This window comes from Babylonia areolata, chromosome 26 (assembly GCF_041734735.1).
Source record: "Babylonia areolata isolate BAREFJ2019XMU chromosome 26, ASM4173473v1, whole genome shotgun sequence".
Taxonomy (NCBI): Eukaryota; Metazoa; Mollusca; class Gastropoda; order Neogastropoda; family Buccinidae; genus Babylonia; species Babylonia areolata.
Genome location: NC_134901.1, coordinates 19,977,761 through 19,994,667, shown reverse-complemented (window position 1 = coordinate 19,994,667; position 16,907 = coordinate 19,977,761). Strand labels below are relative to the sequence as shown.

Below are 16,907 nucleotides of genomic sequence, written 5' to 3'. Positions count from 1 at the left end.
TGTAAGTCACCCTTCTATATTTGGACTCCATCCTTATGGATGAATGATGATAAAAATTATGGATACTTATATAGCGCCTATCTTCGGTTGGACACCAAGTTCTAAGTGCTTCACAAACACGGGGCCATTTGCACAACAGGCTGCCTACCTGGGTAGAGCCAACTTGACGGCTGCTGTTGTGTGCTCATCATTTGTTTCCTATGTCATTCAATCAGATTTCAGGCATGCACACATACACACTCATACAGACATGTAACATTTTACATGTATGACCATTTTTTTTTTTTTTTATCTACCCTGCAATGCAGGCAGCCATACTTCCTGTTTGGGGGTGTGCATACTGGGTGTGTTCTTGTTTCCATAACCCATCGAACGCTGAAATGGATTACAGGATCTCTAACGTGCATATTTGATCTTCTGTGTGCTTATACACACAAATGGGGTTCAGGCACTAGCAGGTCTGCACACGTGTATATTGGCCTGGGAGATTGAAAAAATCTGGGGCTAAATGGTTAAGAACACTGGATTCTCACCTGATTTTCCTGAGTTTGATATCCTCCAAATTATGTGTGGACACATCTAGAAATACTGCAGAAGTCAGTTTCCTTTCCTTGTGTTTCATGCAAGTGTAGAAATGTGAAAAACAATTTTTAACTAATTCAGCCCTTGAAACAGTTTTCACGTTATGCATAAACAATAAGGGAATGGAACTTAACTCCTTTGGCATTTCTGGATATGTCTGTATGTATTTTGGAGGGAAAACAATATGTTTTCTGCGGGTTTTTTGTTGGGGGGTAGGGGAAGGGGGTAGGGGTTCTCATCAGTGTGGCATGGTAGCCTGCTTAGGTTGTAAAGTCCCCAGGGTAGAATGGTTTAACCCTTTCATCGCAGTGTCAATTTAGAGTACAAAATTCCCTTGTGGTATAAACACAGAAAAGACAGTAGCAAAGAATAGCTGGGGATTCCTCCTGCGATGTTTTGAAAATATGGCCTATCCTACCACCGAACATTAAGAGCAGTAGGTTCATTGATAACAGACCAGTGAATGGTGACATGGGTCCTCTACCATGCCTGTGCATAAATGCGAGCTTGGCAGTGAAAGGGTTAATCACTTAATGAGAGATTTTTACTCCAGAGCAGTGCTCTGATGCAAGGTTCAATGCTTTAATAAAACAAGTATTTTTATCTTTCTGTTTGATAAAACTAGTGTTTTGACTATTCAACTAAGTACAAACAGCTTGGAAAGGGACACAACCGGGTGACTGACTCAGGAAGTTTGAGTTCAGATTCAGCATTTTCTATTGTTTTTTTTTTTTTTAAGCTAGAAAGATGATCATGTATGCCCTACATGCATATTTTGGAATAAGCTATCAACAGTGCTAATAACAATTAAATGTGAGCTGATTATGTGAGTTGATCTGTGTGAACCATCAGTTTTGAGTCTTTATGTCGTAAAAAAAAAAAAAAAAAAAAAATGCTACCATACAGTAGATCATCCCAAGCATAGAAGGTTGCACAGGACAGTAATGTTGAAAGAGGGAAGGATTTTTTTAATTTTCTGTTTGTGTCATTAGTTTCTGATCGTACAAATCATAATTCCATCTTGCTCTCTACGATCGGCTTCGGATCCACTCTGTTTACGCATACCCAGATTCAAACACTCAACTGTTGGATGTCGTTCTTTACTCTGTCTCTGGACCTTGTATTTGGGATGAACATCCTCTTTCGCTTTGTCAGGTCTCCACACTCAGCTCTTTCAAGTCTGGTCTGAAAACCCACCTGTTCACAAGATAGCCTCCCTCCCCTGCCTCTTCCTTGTCTTCAGTTTTAGAGTTACGCATGCATGTGAATGACTGGTGTGAAAGCGCTTAGATTTAGTTCTGCACCAGATTCAACGCTATATAAATACTATCATTAATTTTATTAGTAGTAGTAGTAGTATTAACCCCCAAGGAATGCCAGGGGCTCTTTCAATGTAAATAGTATTTTCCCCTTCTTGAAATTCTGGGCGAGAAATTTCTTCATTTCTATCACTCTCTGTGTACTTTTCGTTTCCTTTCTGTCATGTCATCTTCTTTATTTTTTGTTTTGTTTTCTGCCGTGCTGGTCCATTCACCTGTATGTTTTCAAGAAAGCCATGAATATTTTGGGACTTTGATAATTGGGCACATCTTTTCAAGAAAGCCTTGAATATTTTGGAACTTTGATAATTGGGCACATCTTTTCAAGAAAGCCTTGAATATTTTGGGACTTTGATAGTTGGGCACATCTTTTCAAGAAAGCCTTGAATATTTTGGGACTTTGATAGTTGGGCACATCTTTTCAAGAAAGCCTTGAATATTTTGGGACTTTGATAGTTGGGCACATCTTTTCAAGAAAGCCTTGAATATTTTGGGACTTTGATAATTGGGCACATCTTTTCAAGAAAGCCTTGAATATTTTGGGACTTTGATAATTGGGCACATCTTTTCAAGAAAGCCTTGAATATTTTGGGACTTTGATAGTTGGGCACATCTTTACAAGAAAGCCTTGAATATTTTGGGACTTTGATAGTTGGGCACATCTTTTCAAGAAAGCCTTGAATATTTTGGGACTTTGATAGTTGGGCACATCTTTTCAAGAAAGCCTTGAATATTTTGGGACTTTGATAATGGGGCACATCTTTTCAAGAAAGCCTTAAATATTTTGGGACTTTGATGATTGGGGACATCTTTTCAAGAACGCCTTGAATATTTTGGGACTTTGATAATTGGGCACATCTTTTCAAGAAAGCCTTGAATATTTTGGGACTTTGATAATTGGGCACATCTTTTCAAGAAAGCCTTGAATATTTTGGGACTTTGATAATTGGGCACATCTTTTCAAGAAAGCCTTAAATATTTTGGGACTTTGATGATTGGGGACATCTTTTCAAGAAAGCCTTGAATATTTTGGGACTTTGATAGTTGGGCACATCTTTGCAAGAAAGCCTTGAATATTTTAGGACTTTGATAGTTGGGCACATCTTTTCAAGAAAGCCTTGAATATTTTGGGACTTTGATAATTGGGCACATCTTTTCAAGAAAGCCTTGAATATTTTGGGACTTTGATAATTGGGCACATCTTTTCAAGAAAGCCTTGAATATTTTGGGACTTTGATAATTGGGCACATCTTTTCAAGAAAGCCTTAAATATTTTGGGACTTTGATGATTGGGGACATCTTTTCAAGAACGCCTTGAATATTTTGGGACTTTGATAATTGGGCACATCTTTTCAAGAAAGCCTTGAATATTTTGGGACTTTGATAGTTGGGCACATCTTAATGAGTTGTATTCTCCTACATGCCCAGGATATGTTTCATGCCTGTTGGCTAATTTTTGTTTGTTTATTTGTTGTCATGTCTATTTTTTTGTGTATTATGTTTATGGTCAGTCGTTTAGGTGGTTTTTGTTTTGTTGTCGTTGTTTTATCCTCTGCAGAGAAATTGGTGGAATGGTCAGTGGGAGGGGAATATCTTTGGGGTTTTTTGTGCATGAATGTGATTGTACTTGTGCCTCTTAATTTTCTTTTCAAGGTTTGTGGGTATTTTTTTCTGTTTAAGATCTATGTGATCACCAGTTAGGTTGGGTTTTTTTTGTTTTGTTTTTTCCTGATATGGTTCTGTGTGGTTGGATGGGCAATAAGCAACAAAAAAATAAAGGATCCTCCATACCCAAAGGTGGTAGAAAACGCTTTTTTTATTTTTTTTTATTTTTTTTTTTTTTACCCCTTTGGTCATTGCCTTTCAATCCTCCCTCAGCAGTTGTGCAATGCCTGTGTATTTTGTTTTCCTGTCTTCGTACTGTTCGAAAATCACAGTTTACGGACAATTTTTGACTCACTTGTGTAAAGAAAGCGAGTCTGTGTTTTAACCCGGTGTTCGGTTGTCTGTGTGTGTGTGTGTGTGTGTGTGTGTGTGTCCGTGTGTCTGTGTGTCCGTGGTAAACTTTAACATTGACATTTTCTCTGCAAATACTTTGTCAGTTGACACCAAATTTGGCATAAAAATAGGAAAAATTCAGTTCTTTCCAGTCATCTTGTTTAAAACAACATTGCATCTCTGGGATGGGCACAACAAAATAAAAAAAAAAGAAGCCTAATTTTATGCAAACTGCATTTACTGTTATATTTATATTTTTTGTATTCTCTAAACTTGGCACTTTGACCTCTTATTCTGACACAACAACAAGAGGAGTCATTTTTATCATTTTTTGTTCAAACAGGAACTTCTTTTGCTAAGCATGGAAGTTTTATTTATTTTGCAAACGTTTTGGTGCAGATAGTAAAAAAGGGAAATTACTCTGTAATTAATGCTAGGGGACTTAATTTATCACAAGTGAGTCTTGAAGGCCTTGCCTCTCTTGTATATATTAAACTGTGTATCTATTCATTTCTGTCGTGTCTGTATTTATCTGTATGCCTGTCGATCTGTCTGCATATCTGTTTTCTGTTATGTTGTTTCTTTTTTTCTTTTTTTTTCCCCCCATTTCATGTCATTATGAAGTATTTCGTTGTTTTATTTCATTTTTGCAGCACATGTGAATCTTTTGTCTGTCTCCAGGGCTCGAAATTAGAAGGTGCCCATTGCCAAACGCACTCGAAAACTGCCTATGGCACACAAAACCTCCATCGAGAGTGCATAAGTGACACTCAAAATTTCAACAACAAGGTTCGATGAGATTTTCTTTCAGAAAGAGAAACTATAATCAGTACATTTTGTCTGCTTTTGCTCTCCCCACCAAATTTGTATCTTTTGCTTTCGCTCAAGCAACATGAATTATGTCTTTCCACTCATGTGCGTTAACATGAGTGTTACTTCATTTGCCAGGCTTGATATCAGCGTTTTTCTCATTTTTGACATTGCAGCAAACGAAAAAACAGAAACAAAAACTAGAGACACAATATCAAGTTTGATTGATTTTTATTCCTAAAAACTTGGTAAACTCATCTGTTTTTCTTTTCTCCCCACCGTTGTGTATCGCTTGCTTCTTCACAGGTAATGAGAAGTGTAGCAGCGTTCTCCTGTCATGATGAAAAACTGTTCCTTTAACAGTACTGTCTGCTTTGTGCTACTTTTGTACAATTGTGGTGTTGGTTTTCAACTTGATTTCTCATATCTGCCCTCTTTAATTGTAACACTGGGCAATGGAAAATATTTTCACAAGGTGCTCTTTGGCCCTCAGTGAAAAACAACAACAACAACTAACTTCGAGCCCTGTTCTCTGTCTCTCTTTGACTCCCTTCCTTTAACTCACTCAGTACGGCCAGTCCTCTCTTCTCCTCTACACAGACCCCTCGGATGTCCAGTGGGTGTCTGAATGGCCCAACCTTTAGCTTCCGTTGTCACAATTGTGGTATTCCTTGTCAACATTCACCTCTTCAGTATAAGAGCCTTCCACTTGCAATATTTTGATGGTGGTAATTGGGGTGAAACGCTGTTAACGTCGTCTCTTTCGCCGTTCGTATGGAGAGAGTTAAAACCTTTTTTTTCCTTCCTTATTTTTTTGCTACTTTATTTCCTTCCATCAGTTCAGTTCTGTGCACAGTTAGTTGTTCTGTGCACAGTCAGAGGCTAAAAAGAGACAGTGGAGGAAGTAGCATGACACTGCAGCACGGAATCCAGAGCAGACTTTCCCTTGTAGCCACTACCCGCTTGTCCCTTATTCGCTCCTTGATAGCCGCCAGTGAGCATGCAGCAGTCGGAAGACAACAACCGCCTTTATTGAACCTTTGTTTGTGAAGCGATGTTATATTGTATTACTTTTTTTTTTTTTTTTTTAACTCACTCAGTATGGCCAATCCTCTCTACTCCTCTACACAGACCCCTCGGATGTCCAGTGGGTGTCTGAATGACCCAACCTTTAGCTTCCATCGTCAGAATTGTGCTATTCTTTGTCAACATTCACCTCTTCAGTATAAGAGCCTTCCACTTGCAATATTTTGATGATGGTAACTGGGGTGAAACGCTGTTAACATCGTCTCTTTCGACGTTCGTATGGAGAGAGTTAATCACAACAGATTTCAGGCTGTTTTCCCTGAGTCACACAGTACAGCACCAACACCTTTTTTTTCTCCTGTCTGCAGGTGTATTTGTTTTACTATCAACACAGATTATTCTTCATAACTTTGCCAGGGACAAGTCTCTTGTTTTCAAGGGTTCATTTATGTGTTTGCTACAGACAGGACCTCAGTTTATCATCTCATCCGAATGACTAGCATTCAGATCACCATTCAAGGTGTAGTGGAGTGGGGAAAAATTCTGGGCCGGCGTGGTATGTGATCCCACATGCTTAGGCTCTGTCGCTTCCTAGGCTGACAAGTCACCACAAGGCCATCACTTCACATGGTTATAGTGCAGTTAGTTTCAGAGTATATCTTTTTTTGTGTGTGTGTTGTTGTTGTTTTTTAATTTATTTTTAACTAGCCAACAGGACAAAGGGAAGGTTACCTACTTCCGGGAGGTTATCGGTCGTAGTTTCGTTTTCTCCGCATGGGCGGATAGAAGTTTGCACAGGACAGGAATGTCAGACCCCTGCCGGAGTCTGCACTAGTTGGGTCATGGTAAGTATGTTATTTAAACGTAATTTTAGATAGAAAATTTCCTTTTAACAACCTGGAGGAAGGAGGAAGGTGGCAGAATGGTTAAGACACTCAGCTGCCAATACAAAGAGTCCATGAGGGTGTGGGTTCGAATCCCGCTCTCACCCTTTCTCCCATGTTTGACTGGAAAATCAAACTGAGTATCTAGTCTTTCGGATGAGACGATAAACTGAGTTCCCGTGTGCAACAACATGCACTTTGCGCACTGGAAAAGAACCCATGGCAACGAGAGCGTTGTCCTCTGGCAAAAAAATTATGTAGAAGAAATCCACCCTGATAGGTACACATATATATATGCGTGCTCTCAAAGTCTGACAATGCAGCTGTCAGGCATCTGCTCGGCAGATGTGGTGTAGCGTACATGGATTTGAGGCAGTGACGCACCCATCCTTGAGAAACTGAAACTGTGCATGAGAAAAAGCTGAGAGCAACAGTCTGTTCTTCAGGTGTGCGGCATCGTTTACCTGAGCACTGCAGTGTCGGGCAAGGTGCTGACCTTCTACACCAAGCCTCCGCTGGACGCCTGCACCTACTTTGGGCTGGACAGCGGTCAGCCGCCTCTCAAGGTGTCACTTTGTGTTGTAATTTTTAATAATAATGACAGTAGTAATAATAGTAGTAATATAATGCTAATAATGATGATGAATATGATGATGAAGATGATGATGATAATAATAATAAGAATAATACCTACTTTGGACTGGACAGCGGTCATCCGCCTCTCAAGGTGTCTCTTTGTGTGTGTTGTAATTTTTATGATAATGACAATAATCTTGTAGTAATAATAATAATTATAATGATGATGATAATAATGATAACAATTTTGATAATAATGATGATGATAATCGCCTCTCAAGGTGTCTCTTTGTGTTGAAATTTTTATAATGATGACAATAATCTTGAAATAAGAATACTATTAATAATGATGAAATAATGATAACAATATTGATAATAATGATAAAATAATTGCCTCTGAAGGTGTCTCTTTGCGTTGTATTTTTTATGATAATGACAGTAATCTTGTAATAATGATAATAACAATAATGATAATAATAATCATCTCTCAAGGTTTCTCTTTGTGGTATTATTTATATAACAATGAGAATCTTGTAATAGTAATAACAACAACAACAACAACAGCAACAACAACAACAACAATAATAATAATGATTAACAATATTGATGATAATGATAATAATAATAATAATAATAGTACAATTATATAGCATTTTCCAGACCTCTCAAAGCACTTTACAATAACACAGTCAGACACAAAGTACTCAAGAACACACGCACGCACACACACACACACGCGCACGCACGCACGCTCATTCTCTCTGTTTCTGTTAAGAACTAAATAAGCAGATTTTGCATGCCTCTCACGTCAACAACATTTGTTGATATGCACGTATCACTTTTATTCTTAACGCCACAAACTCACAGATTGGGAATAGTGAGCATCAGTCTCTTTATCATTCTTCTTCTTACTAACATTATTAGTAGGGATAGTAGAAGTAGTATCTTTGTCATCATCATCATCATCATTATTATTGTCGTCATTGCCATTTTTGACTCACTTGTGTAAACAAAGTGAGTCTATGTTTTAACCCGGTGTTCGGTTGTCTGTGTGTGTGTGTGTGTGTGTCCGTGGTAAACTTTAACATTGACATTTTCTCAGCAAATACTTTGTCAGTTGACACCAAATTGGGCATAAAAATAGGAAAAATTCAGTTCTTTCCAGTCATCTTGTTTAAAACAATATTGCACCTCTGGGATGGGCACAAAAAAAATTTAAAAACTGAAGCCTAATTATATGCAAACTGCATTTACTGTTATATTTATATTTTTTGTATTCTCTAAACTTGACACTTTGATCTGATATTCTGACACAACAAGAGCAGTCATTATTATCTTCTTTTTTTTTAAAGTGTATCACAAGTGAGTCTTGAAGGCCTTGCCTCTCTTGTCATCATTGTTATTATATCTAAGTAGACAGAAGATGGTGCCACCACAAACATCTCTAGAACGTCAAATGTTGCAGCTGTCCTTGTTCTTCGATGTCCTGTTGCCCATGACGACAGCAGTTTCGGAAGCGGACTTTGTGCAAGGGGAGAGAAGCAGCTTCTACGGCAAGCCCGGCACAGGGGCAGGCGACTCTAAAGACAGCATGACCATCGCGAGGAGGCTCTTGTGGAAAGAGCTGCACGGATACAGGCTTGCAGCATGTAAGATAACTCATATCCATTGCAACTGTTTAGTTAACTCATTCTTGACGAAAGGCCCTGATTGGGGCCCTACTGACGGGCGCAATAGCCGAGTGGTTAAAGCGTTGGACTGTCAGTCTGAGGGTCCCGGGTTCGAATCATGGTGACGGCGCCTGGTGGATAAAGGGTGGAGATTTTTACGATCTCCCAGGTCAACTTATGTGCAGACCTGCTAGTGCCTGAACCCCCTTTGTGTGTATATGCAAGCAGAAGATCAAATACGCACGTTAAAGATCCTGTAATCCATGTCAGCATTCGGTGGGTTATGGAAACAAGAACATACCCAGCATGCACACCCCCGAAAACGGAGTATGGCTGCCTACATGGCGGGGTAAAAACGGTCATACACGTAAAAGCCCACTCGTGTGCATACGAGTGAACGCAGAAGAAGAAGAAGAAGAAGGGGCCCTACAGTTTACAACCATTTCAGACAAAGGGCCCTGATTGGGGCCTTTGATAGTTTTGAATTTTTGGAGTGGCACCTAATTTCCATAATGACGTTATGAGCTAATAATACCTTTACTGACCTTTCCACTCTCCACCGTGACAAATAAATGCAGAGCATGTGGTGTGCTTGTGAGCAGGAGGGTTATTTTCGCAGTGACTGGTTCACGTTGAAAGTGCGTGTCAACAGTGGCGTCTGACCCAACAGAATTAGACAAACAGGCCCTATGTGGCTGTTTTACATTCTGAATTTGGTAATCAGTTTGAAACTCTTTGTACTTTCCTGGATTCGTTTACAAGTCATCAGTGTGTGCAAATTTCAAAAAAAAAAAATATGGATACTCTCATCATCTCACTGTATGATAGCATGAGAAGGGTTGAAGTTATAGATTTTGTACCCAGCTAACTTGATATCTTGCTGGTCAGTTTTGAAGTTTTCAGTTCATAAATTCTAACATTTGTTTTTTTGGTGATTTTATTTCTTACCCATAAAAAATGGGTCGTCTGTGGGGAAAGTCAGGGGAGCTGACCAGCAGTACCAAGTGAGTCCTGTAAGATATCGTCCACACAGTATTGAATGATGTGTCTGTTCACAGACTTTGGACCTGTAATATTGTGTTTCACTATTCAGAGTTTATTGAATGATATGTTTGTTATACTTTTGGAACCCGGAATATATTTTTAGTGGTTTACTGAGTGCAGTTTCTGTAAGATGCTTTTCTTTTTTTTTAATCTTTTTTTGTTGTTGTTGTATATACCTAGTTGTGCTTCATTACAGGATTACAGCTTGCAGGCAATGGATAGATAGGAAAGCAGATAGACAGGTAGATAGACAGATATATAAATCAGTACATAGCACATATTACAGTAATGGTGGTGAGAATATCGGAATAAATGAAAAAAGAAGTCAGATGAAAAAAAATTATGAAATGAGTAAAAGAACACACAAATAGATCAATAAATAAATGACAACATTGCAGTGACGGTGGAAAGAGGGGAGGTGCCATAATTAAAAGAAGTTGATTAAACAAGTAAAATAGATAACTGATTACATTGCAGTGACAGTGGAGGGAGGGGAGTTACTGTGAGTAAACGAAGTAGCATAATTTTCAGCCTATAAGGCACTACTTTTTTTTTACTCAAGTCTTACCCCTGCATCTTATCAGCTGTATGGACCCTATCCAGTATCAGTATCGGTATCAGTAGCTCAAGGAGGCGTCATTGCGTTCGGACAAATCCATATAAGCTACACCACATCTGCCAAGCAGATGCCTGACCAGCAGTGTAACCCAACATGCTTAGTCAGGCCTTGAGAAGAAAAAAAAGAAGATAATAATAATAGTGATAATATTGTTGATAATAATGGTAATAATGATGATGATAGTAATAAATAAAAAAAAAACAAAAAAACAGTGATGATAAATAAGCAAATAAATGTAAAACATGCAGATACACATTCACACATACACACATACACACACACACACACACACACACACATGCATAACAGATATGCAACAAACATGCAGTTTCACAGATATGAAAACACAAACAGACATAAACGTACACGAGCCCCAACACACACACACACACACACACACCATCTCCCAAATTACACTGCACCCCCTATGCACCCTACCGATGTCTGAAAACTAAATCTGACCACCACTTGGGACCACCTGTCACAACAAACTAAATATATGACAACATTGTTGATAACAATAAACATGCACAATCACTCTAACAGCTACACTTCAGTATGGTGTATATTCACAGTCGTAGAGAAATTAGAAGTGAACTGATCATTTTTCGAAAGCAGAATGCTAAGCAAAATGCTGGATGGGAGTAAAAGCAGGACTTGCAGACTGGATTCTGATTTGACAAGTTAATGAACTTGGGGTTTACAACTTCTTCTTCTTCTTCTTTGTTCATGGGCTGCAACTCCCACATTCACTCATATATACACGAGTGGGCTTTTACATGTATGACCGTTTTTATCCCGCCATGTAGGCAGCCATACTCCGCTTTCGGGGGTGTGCATGCTGGGTATGTACTTGTTTCCATAACCCACCAAACGCTGACATGGATTACAGGATCTTTAACGTGCGTATTTGATCTTTTGCTTGCGTATACATACGAAGGGGGTTCAGGCCCTAGCAGGTCTGCACATATGTTGACCTGGGAGATCGGAAAAATCTCCACCCTTTACCCACCAGGCGCCGTCACCGAGATTCGAACCCGGGACCCTCAGATTGAAAGTCCAACGCTTTAACCATTCGGCTATTGCGCCCGTCGGGGTTTACAACAATGTACATTCGACTGAAGGCTGTAAAATTGTAAGAAAAAAATGTGTAAAAAAAAAAAAAGAAAAAGAAAAAAAAGAAGATAAAAGCAGATAACAGAAGAGAAAAACTGAGTAACAAGGCCAAGTCAGCAAGCAGACGAAAAACAAGTCTGATCCAGTTTTGCAAAGATGATGGCACTTCTCGGAAAAGAACATCCGCGTTTAGCAGAGCCATAATGGAGGACTTTCACTTGACCGCAGATGTGGCTTATCAGATTTGGCTGCCTTATATGAGTTCTTCTTCTTCTTCTTCATCTTCATCTTCTTCTTCGTTCATAGGCTGCAACTCCCATGTTCACTCGTATGTACACGAATGGGCTTTTACGTGTATGACCGTTTTTACCCCGCCATGTAGGCAGACATACCGGTACACTTGAGCAGAGTAGAACTGAATGCTCATCTGAAGGCTTTAATGTGTGGGGATTTGATTTATAAAACGTGAGCAGTTAGCACACTATCCTGAAGCAAAAATTCATGGACAGAAATCATGATTTTGGGGAGTTGAAGGGCAGCTAAGAATAGACGAGAACATGACACTCTCAGGATTGTTAAAATCCTCAGATAAGCCACATCATTGTATAAGCCGCAGAGGTTGAAGCTGGGGTAAAAAGTTGCGGCTTATAGACCAGACTTTACATTACTCCATTTTCGGGGGTGCGCATGCTGGGTATGTTCTTGTTTGCATAACCCACCGGACACTGACATGGATTACAGAATCTTTAATGTGCATATTTGATGTTCTGCATGCATACACACACAAAGGGGGGTTCACGCACTAGCACGTTTGCATATATGTTGACCTGGGAGACGGGAAAAATCTCCACCCTTTACCCACCAGGTGCCATTACCGAGATTCGAACTCAGGACCCTCTGATTGAAAGTCCAATGCTTTAACCACTCAGCTATTGCGCCCGTCATATGAGTTCAAAATAACTTTTTTCATTAAATTCAGGGGGTGCACCTTATGTGCCACAGCATCTTGTAGGCCAAAAAATTATGGTGAGTTAGTTAAACAGCTGAAATAAATAAATGACTACTGTGCAGTGACAGTGGAGGGAGGGGAGGTCCACTACCTGACCAACCTGGCCTCAGAGCACAAAAAGATGCTGCTTCGCTCCCCTGTTGCCATGGAGAGAGACGGCCTGACGTGGAAAAACGTCACACAGGCTGACATTGGCGTGAGTCTGTCTGTCTGGGTGATTCTTGTATGGCAGGACTGAGTTTATTTCCTCGCAATGACAGTATCGCACGCATGGATGCACGTACCAGCACATGAATGCATGCGCGCACGCTCACACAAAAGCTTGTATGGACACACATACACACATACACACACACACACACACAGACTGTGTGCTACCTGTAAGAGCTCAGAAGATGAGACTCCTCTTTTAGACAATTGTGTGCAGTACAACATTAACAGAAACAGATTGTTGAACAATATATGTCGTCGAAATGCCAAGCCTAGCGAGCTGATCTTACTGAAAGAATTACAACAGCCAAGGCTGGCAAAATTTGTCTCTGAACGTTTCTTCTGTTCTATTCTAACACACACACACACACACACATACACATACACACACACACACACACACACACACACACAAACACACTCACACACACACAACACACACACACACACACACACACAACACACACACATACACATACACATACACACACACAACACACACACATACACACAACACACACACGCACGCACACACACACACACACATACATAGCCTTCAGTCTTTTGAAGGTCTCCTGAAACAACATCATTTCACATTTCATTTCACATTTCATTTTCCCTGTGCAGTCCGAGGTACAGATGGAAGAGGACACGACGGTCATCAACAGCGTGCTGAAAGGGGAGATCATCGTGGGGACCAAGACGGTAGTCAGTCACAGTCTCCTGACTGGGAGCATCATGGTCGGGAAGGACTCCATCGTCAGCGGAGTCAACCTGGACTACATCAGAGTGAGGCTTGCTCCGTGGTTGTGTTCGTGGCTGAGTGCGTAATGTGGTGTGTGTTTGTACTTTGTGTGTGTGTGTGGGGGGGGGGGGGGGGAGGTGGCGATAACTCCATCGTCAGCGGAGTCAACCTGGACTACATCAGAGTGAGGCTTGCTCCGTGGTTGTGTTCGTGGCTGAGTGCGTAATGTGGTGTGTGTTTGTACTTTGTGTGTGTGTGTGTGTGGCGATAACTCCATCGTCAGCCGAGTCAACCTGGACTACATTAGAGTGAGCCTTGCTCCGTGGTTGTGTTCGTGGTTGAGTGTGTAATGTGTTGTGTGTTTGTACTTTGTGTGTGTGTGTGTATGTGAGGTGGTGATAACTCCATCGTCAGCCGAGTCAACCTGGACGACATTAGAGTGAGCCTTGCTCCGTGGTTGTGTTCATGGTTGAGTGTGTAATGTGGTGTGTGTTTGTACTTTGTGTGTGTGTGTGGCGATAACTCCATCGTCAGCCGAGTCAACCTGGACTACATCAGAGTGAGGCTTGCTCCGTGGTTGTGTTCATGGTTGAATGTGTAATGTGGTGTGTGTTTGTACTTTGTGTGTGTGTGGGGGGGGGGAGGTGGCGATAACTCCATCGTCAGCGGAGTCAACCTGGACTACATCAGAGTGAGGCTTGCTCCGTGGTTGTGTTCGTGGCTGAGTGCGTAATGTGGTGTGTGTTTGTACTTTGTGTGTGTGTGTGTGTGGCGATAACTCCATCGTCAGCCGAGTCAACCTGGACTACATTAGAGTGAGCCTTGCTCCGTGGTTGTGTTCGTGGCTGAGTGCATAATGTGGTGTGTGTTTGTACTTTGTGTGTGTTTGTGGCTATAACTCCATCGTCAGCCGAGTCAACCCGGACTACATCAGAGTAAGGCTGCTCTGTGGTTGTGTTCGTGGTTGAGTGTGTAATGTGTTTTGTGTTTGTGTGTGTGTGTATGTGTGTGTGGGAGGTGGCGGTAAAGGAAGTTTATGGGTTTTACGCTCTTTTATTTTAGTTTTTTTATATATTTTTGTTATTGTCATTTATAATGTTGTCTCAGTTGATTTTCATTTTTTTATTTTTTCATTATCATTTTTTTTTTAAATTTATGTGGCCTCAATTGCAAGCAGGTTATGGAGCACCAAGCAAAGTGTTATACGCTTTGATTATAGGCGTTTCATTGTTTTGGAGAATGCTTTCAACTGCAAAGATTATTGTGTTCAGTTTGATTGTGAAGAGAATGTTTCTTGCTCCAAACAGTTTGTCGTTTCCTGAATACCAACATTCAGATGGTTATGTATTGCTACTGTATTGTATTACTTTTTGTCACAGCTTTTGAACTGAGAAAGGATTGAGTGAATGCAAAAACACAAGAATGCGTAATTGGCTCTAAAAGAGGCATGTCTGCTGATTTTTTTTTTTAAGTGACCTTAAAACAGTGAGAATGAATAGATAAAAATTCATCCACAGGACATTGCAAGTCTGATCATGGACCTGAGTAAAAATGAGTACACTTATTCATGAGCTCATACAACAAATACTAGATTGTGTAAATACCTAATTAAGAGTAAATGAATAGATTGATTACAACATAAATAAAGCCACAAGAAAATAAATGAAGAAAAGTAAACACTGACACATCTTCCTCATGACATTGTATGATCTAGATATGCTGAGTACAGATTTTGCCAAAGATACTTTCAACTAGTTTCAGCTGTTGTGAAACTTTTAATTTCTGTAGCAATACATTTACATTAAAAGCAAAAAAAAAGAAAAAATTCCCTTTTATAAAATGCGAGTGACTGAGAGTGTGTGTGTGTGTGTGTGTGTGTGTGTGTGTGTGTGGTTTAAAAAATAAAAAGCAACATGAATTCACTTACTGCAATCCTAGTAAATAAAGTCTCTCTCTCTCTTTCTCTCATTCTCTGTCTTTCTCTTCCTCTCTGTGTGTGTGTGTCTCTCTCTCTCAGTCTCTCTCAGTCTCTGTCTATCTTTCTTACATTCTGTAATATGGTTTGTGATCGATCATAACTTGCGTCACCTGGCAGGGAATCATTCATCTGATGTGACTGAATTTGTAACCACCCTCAGCGACGCGGGCCAGTGGCCTATTCATTAAACCATTCAGTGTTCAGTGTGTTCAGTGTTCAGTGTCTCTCTCTCTCTCTCTCTCTCTCTCTACTGCACACATACGCACAGTGATTCTGATGTGTCCCCTGTGACGGTGTGTGTGTGTGTGTGTGTGTTGGGGGGGTGTGGACGGTGCCAGAAGCGAGTGCAGTTTGCAGACAGCATGGTGCTGCAGGCATTCAACATCTGCCTCAGAACTCTGGGCACCACTAGGAACGTGCTGACCGTGCATGGCCGCTTCGACAACATCAAGGTGTGGTCTCCGTGTGTTCGTTCATTAGTTTAGCGTCTTTTCACTATTAGTGATATCAGGTGATAACAAAAATAAAAATAAAAATATAAGAAAATTCATTAAAAAAAAAAATGGGGTGGGGTGGAGTGGGGGGAGAGGTGTGTGTGTGCGGAGGCGGGGGGGATGCGTGGATGGAGGTGGCAGGGTTAGCGAGGGGGATGTGTCTGTGTTTGTGTTTATGTGAGGGGGGGAAGGGTGTGTGTATTTGTGTGTGTGTGTTAGGGGGGGGGGGGATGTGTGTGTGTTTATGTGAGGGGGGAGGATGTGTGTATTTGTGTGTGTGTGTGTTGGGGGGTGCGGGGGAGGGGGTGGCAGGGTCAGGGAGGGGGATGTGTGTGTGTTTATGTGAGGGGGAAGGGTGTGTGTATTTGTGTGTGTGTGTGTGTGAGGGGGCGTGCAAGGGAGGGTGGTAGGAGGGTCAGAGACGGGAATGTGTGTGTGTTTATGTGAGGGTGGAGGATGTGTGTATTTGTGTGTGTTGGGGGGTGCGGGGGAGGGGGGTGGCAGGGTCAGGGAGGTGTGTGTGTGTGTGTGTATGTGTGAGTGAGAGTGAGTGTTTGAGGAGGGTTGGGTGGGGGGTGGGGTAAGTGTGTGTGTGTTTGAATGAGTGAGTGTGTGTGTGTCAGTGTGGGAGTTTCTGTGTGTGTGTGTGTGTTTGTGTACACGCATGTGTATGTGTGTGTGTGAGTATCTAATGGTGCATGTTATCGTATAATTATGGGGCAAATGCATACTCACATGAACCAACAGTGCATGTTTAAACCGGTTGTCACTCCCCCCCCCCTCCTCCCCTATCTGTGTGTGTGTGTGTGTGTGTGTCTGTCCCTCAG

At 40.9% G+C, this 16,907-nt stretch overlaps 1 protein-coding gene across 4 annotated transcripts in view; it reads left to right on the top strand.

Moving 5' to 3' along the window:
* The window catches only part of LOC143300157 (L-fucose kinase-like), a 68,320-nt gene that overhangs the window by 19,431 nt on the left and 31,982 nt on the right, over positions 1-16,907 (top strand). For all 4 annotated transcript variants that reach the window (XM_076613700.1, XM_076613702.1, XM_076613704.1 and 1 more), the window contains 5 exons: positions 7,066-7,185; positions 8,661-8,844; positions 12,716-12,849; positions 13,491-13,652; positions 15,925-16,038. In XM_076613700.1, the coding sequence (XP_076469815.1) occupies positions 7,066-7,185; positions 8,661-8,844; positions 12,716-12,849; positions 13,491-13,652; positions 15,925-16,038 (714 nt within the window). The remainder of the gene's footprint in view (positions 1-7,065; positions 7,186-8,660; positions 8,845-12,715; positions 12,850-13,490; positions 13,653-15,924; positions 16,039-16,907) is intronic.